A 5,221-nucleotide genomic window follows, 5' to 3' on the forward strand; every position below is an offset into this window, starting at 1 on the left:
CGGGTTCCTCCTCGCTCTGCCGCCGGCCTCGGATGGGATAATGTACTTTTTCATCCCGAAAATGAAAGTGTTTTCTTACTTGCCGCGTCAGTCGTGACGCGTGACTCGCTGTGGGCAATCCCTGTAATGTCGAGTAAATGATGTTGCTTACAACGCGTAGCACAGCATCAGAATCCAGGCTCTGGCGCCTGTGAAGCTCTGTAGGCCAAGAAGAGTCTCCTGTGAGAAAATTCCCGTTCCTGGGTCGGGAGAGCTGTGCAGGGAGGCGGCGGTGAGCAAAGGGAATGCCCCTGTCGGGGAGTGCTTCAGCGACTTGAGGAAACGGGTCTCTCTCTTTAGAGAAGCCGCGAGGTGCTTTTCTGGGCAATCGACATAGCTCTTCATGTCTCGGGGAAGGGAAAATGCAGGTTCTGGGTCACGCACTGCAGACTGTGTGAGTAGCTGAGCATCAAAGCAGTTCACAGTAAGGCAGGCCAAACAGGAGCTTGGACTGAAGAAAACTCTTTAAAAATGAATTTAGAAACCACTTCACTAGTGGTGTTTTGCCAGATAGCTGAGGGCATGCAACCTTTATAGTGTATACAGTACATGGAGGTAGATATAGATATATGGCATGAATAAACAATAATAAATGATTGCAAGGTAACAGTAGGAAAAAAAATCTTTGGCTAAACAATGTGGAATAGTGATTTTTTTTCCCCCGTAATTGTTGAAAAGTTACATAGATACTGATGATTTCTGAGATTAGAACTCCTCAATAAATTTTTGAACTCCCTGTAGCTCTACCCATAAGCCCTTCTCTCTCAATTTTATACATAGGATTTGTTTAAAGCAATTTCATATTTTAAAATTTCCGGCTTGTTTCAGATTGCTGTGCTCATTGTTAATCCCTGCATTATTTCTAAGTGGAATTTTGTGTGTCTGCTTGGTGGTACTGCTATGGGGAATACGGCTTTGGATACAACAAAGGAAAAAACAGTTGACTTCGGCAGGAAGAGATGGGAAGCGGCCGTTGCTGGTTGCATTTTTTCACCCATATTGCAATGCAGGTGGTGGAGGGGAGAGAGTCTTGTGGTGTGCCATAAGAACACTCCAGAAAAAGTAAGCATATATGTTTATCGAATACTGTATTTCATTCTCAGCTACTGATGGTCTTATTTATGCACATTTTGGCATTTTACATAGTTAAATAGGTATTGTTAATCAGCTGGTCTTATCCATTTTTTTTTTACATCTGAGTTTGACCTGGTTGCACCATTCCACTTCATACCTTTACCCAGATTTTGATCTTTTGTGCTGTGGCATCTCTCACTTTTTCTTTCTCTCTTCGGGAGAACCCATCCTCCTTCATCAGTTTTCCACTACTGGTATGGACCTTTGTATAGGCATAACTCATCAGTAGATAATGGATAATCTTAATACTTGCCTCTTGGTGCAGGAGGCAAAACAGATTAATATCTAAAGTAGATTTAACACTGGCACATCCACCGGCTTGCAGAGTCTTTTGCATTTTACTCATGCTATGCACTAGACAGATATCTCCTAATGTAGGGCAAGGCATTCTTAAGTCTGTAGAATAATACTGAGCTCCTTCCATGTTTTACTCAAAAAAAATATTCCCCAAGTCCTCAGCCATATGTTTTTCTGCAGATCAGAAAAAACTGTGGAAGTATAAGGAAAAGTATACTTTAGTTAAAATCATTTCAGAATTAGGCCAGACATTTATTCTCACATACTTTTTGAGTAATTTTGAGTGGATAATATTTTAGTTTCATGTTACAAAATTGGAAGAGAAGAATGTATGAAATTCTTTTTGTTTACTCTTGCAGGTACAGAAATATAACGTGTGTTGTTTACACTGGTGATAGAGATGCCAGTGGAGAAGAAATAGTAGAAGGTGCTTTCAGAAGATTCAGTATTAAATTAACTCATCCTGTGAAGTTTGTGTTTCTAGAAAAACGCTACCTTGTGGAAGCTTCTCTTTACCCTCACTTCACTTTGCTGGGACAAAGTTTAGGATCGGTGTTTCTTGGCTGGGAAGCTCTTCTAAAGTGTGTTCCTGATATTTATATTGACTCAATGGGTTATGCCTTCACGCTTCCCCTCTTTAAATACTTAGGAGGTTGTCGCGTTGGATGCTATGTCCATTATCCCACAATCAGCACCGATATGCTTTCTGTCATTAGGAATCAGGATACCAGGTTTAACAACGCAGCCTTCATTACAAACAATCCTCTTTTCAGCAAATTTAAACTTGTCTACTACTACTTCTTTGCTTTCATGTACGGATTGGTTGGTTCCTGCAGTGATGTGATTATGGTTAATTCTTCTTGGACGCTAAATCACATCCTTTCCCTCTGGAGAGCTGAGGCTTGCACTAGCATTGTGTATCCACCATGCGATGTTCAGGCCTTCCTGGATATTCCACTGGAAGAGGAAAAGAGCACCACTGAATATTCCATTGTTTCCGTCAGCCAGTTCAGGCCTGAAAAAGATCATCGTTTGCAAATCAGAGCCTTTGCTAAGTTGCTGAATGGGAAGAAACTGGGGCAACAGCCATCACTGAAGCTTATCTTAATTGGAGGCTGTCGTAACTGGCAAGATGAAGAGCGTGTAAATAACCTTAAACGTCTTTGTGAAGACCTGGGAGTTAGTAACAACGTGAAGTTCAGAATAAACATTTCCTTTGAGGAGCTAAAGAGACATCTGGCCGAGGCCACCATTGGCCTGCATACAATGTGGAACGAGCACTTTGGGATCGGTCAGTATCTTTCCTCAGTTTTTCCCATTTGCCCCAGCTGGGGACACAGCTCAGGAGCTTAGACACAGGTCATGTGTGGACATCCATGTGTAGAGGTTCTGAGCATGTTTCAGCTGCCTCAACTGCCATTTGAAATGTCTGGTATATGCTGTTTCAGGGGTTTGACTCTCCCATAGATTATGTCTCTTATTTTTAACAGTAGCCCATGCAGATGGCCCCAACTACCCCCATGTAGATGCCACCAGCTACCCTTGGTTATCTCATTGTGTGCCGAGGCAATTAAATCAAGTCCTTAATTCAGTTGCTGTAGCATGGAGCAGAATGCTGAAGAGGAGCTGCGACCTGGTTTACAGGGTGCTGTCATACAGAATTAAAGTATTGGGCTCAGTTTATTTGGATTAGTTGAGTCCTGACCTTGAAAGGGAATATAGGATTGTCCATCTGCCATAAATCTAACACAGGGTAAGTTAGCAGCCAAGCAGATGGATGCCATACTTGGCTGTAATGTGGCTAAACTGCAGTTAATGTCATCAGGCTTTATTAGAATACAGGTTAAGTAAGTATCAGGAGTAGTAGTTTATAGTCTGTAGGAACTTTGTACAAAAGAAATGTACTCTGAAGTGTCTCCCAGAAGCAACTGCCACAAAATGAAAATAATGGTTTCTCATATTTTTTTCCCACAAAACAATTTAATGAAGTAAATTTAAAAAAAAAAAAGTGCTACAATCACACTGATTTTGAATTTCAGCATTATTTCACCTTCATCTCTAATGGCTTTCTACCTGTAAAAAACATGTTCCTAAACTTTGGTGATTTTTGACCTAGGGGAACTTTTAAAAAATCAGAACTGAGAATAGTCAATTAAAGTGATTTCCGAGGTCTGTTCTGGAATCATGGAGGAGAACTGAAGCTGATGTATACATTATATGCTATTCCCATCCCACTGCTTTTGGCTGAGGCAAGCTTACTGTCAGATTCCTGTTTCATTAAAACTTCTTCCATCACATACACGGATGTAGCGATAACAATTTTTACGAGTTTGTCTTGCTGAGCTGTCAAAAGCTATAAAGATTTGTTAATCTGCAAAATACTGAACTTCTGAATATCATCTGATTGAAACGTGCATAGTCAACTTTTCCCTCCATGTCTTTCCAAGTGTTAAAAATCTTCAGTGTGAATGAGAGAATGAATAGAGTTATGTTCAGCTCTAATTTTTAATTATTTTTTGCAGCTGCCACCATACCATAAAACCAGTGTTGCAGTGTTCTGTTACAGAGCAGCACAGAACTATGCAGTATTCTGTCACAGAGCTACCTTCCATGTTTATATTTGTTTTAATATCTGGCTTTTTTTCACAATATATACTGCTAATATAATCTATCTCAGGTAAATCGAATATGTTACAAGAACCACAACTTAACCAATTATACCCGATTTCTAATTTCAATTTTATGTGTTTAAGAGAAACTATCATTTCAGTCCTTAGGACTGAAAAACTTAAATTTGTTTGTCTTATGAGACCATTTACTCTGCTTTTTTCAAACTGACCTAGAACAGCAGTCTACAGGAACTTACAACTCTGGGTGAATTTTACTGCGGTTTTAACTTTCCAGTGCCTTATAGAAAGCCAAAGTACACGATGTACACATTCATATCAGCATGTTTTCTGTCTTTTACAGGAATAGTTGAATGTATGGCAGCTGGCACAGTTATCCTGGCTCACAATTCTGGCGGCCCCAAATTAGATATTGTGGTACCCTATGAAGGACATATCACAGGCTTTCTAGCAGAGAACGAGGACAGTTACGCTGAGACAATGGCTTATATTCTCTCTTTGTCTCCTGAAAAAAGGTTAGAGGTCAGAGAAAACGCTCGTCATTCCGTGCAAAGGTTTTCTGACCAGCATTTTGAAGAGACATTCCTGTTATCTGTGGAGCCATTATTTAAATAAATGTATATTAATAAAAATGTATATGAATAAAATTAACTTTTTATATTTGACTATGTGTCACCTGTAAATATATGTAATCTATGATCCTTTGGTCCCATTGCAATAAAGATTCTTTTTCTTTCTGTCAGTGTATCTGCTTTATGTAATTGAGAATTTTTAACTGACAAATAAATGCTCCTGAAAGTGTTCTGTGTGGACCACATGACAGTACGGTGCAGTGCAAAACCCTCTGGATTCACAGAACCATTGTATTTCCTTGGTAACAACTGCATCTGGAAGATGTTTTATTCATTGAATACCTTCCTTTCAGTCTCCATCCATTTCATGGCTTCACCCACAGTCGCACTTTTTAAAGTCAACACTTCTGTTTGATAGCTTTTGTATCCAGAGGATTTTTTTTCCAGAATCTGTAGCACGTTTTTAATTTGCTGTCCCCCATTGTGTGGCAAAACTCTATTATGTGAGATTTTAATTATGGTTCTGGAGATTTCATTACCTACACTGATTCC

The 5,221-nt window shown here is 39.7% G+C and overlaps 1 protein-coding gene across 1 annotated transcript in view; it reads left to right on the top strand.

Annotated features, from left to right (window-relative positions):
• The window catches only part of ALG11 (ALG11, alpha-1,2-mannosyltransferase), a 5,069-nt gene extending 235 nt beyond the window's left edge, over window positions 1-4,834 (top strand). Inside the window, exons 2-4 of the mRNA XM_010286949.1 lie at window positions 864-1,101; window positions 1,830-2,761; window positions 4,441-4,834. Of these exons, the coding sequence (XP_010285251.1) occupies window positions 864-1,101; window positions 1,830-2,761; window positions 4,441-4,712 (1,442 nt within the window). The 3' untranslated portion in view covers window positions 4,713-4,834. The remainder of the gene's footprint in view (window positions 1-863; window positions 1,102-1,829; window positions 2,762-4,440) is intronic.
• Window positions 4,835-5,221: the final 387 nt, after the last annotated feature.

This window comes from Phaethon lepturus, unplaced genomic scaffold, assembly GCF_000687285.1.
Source record: "Phaethon lepturus isolate BGI_N335 unplaced genomic scaffold, ASM68728v1 scaffold4520, whole genome shotgun sequence".
Classification (NCBI taxonomy): Eukaryota; Metazoa; Chordata; class Aves; order Phaethontiformes; family Phaethontidae; genus Phaethon; species Phaethon lepturus.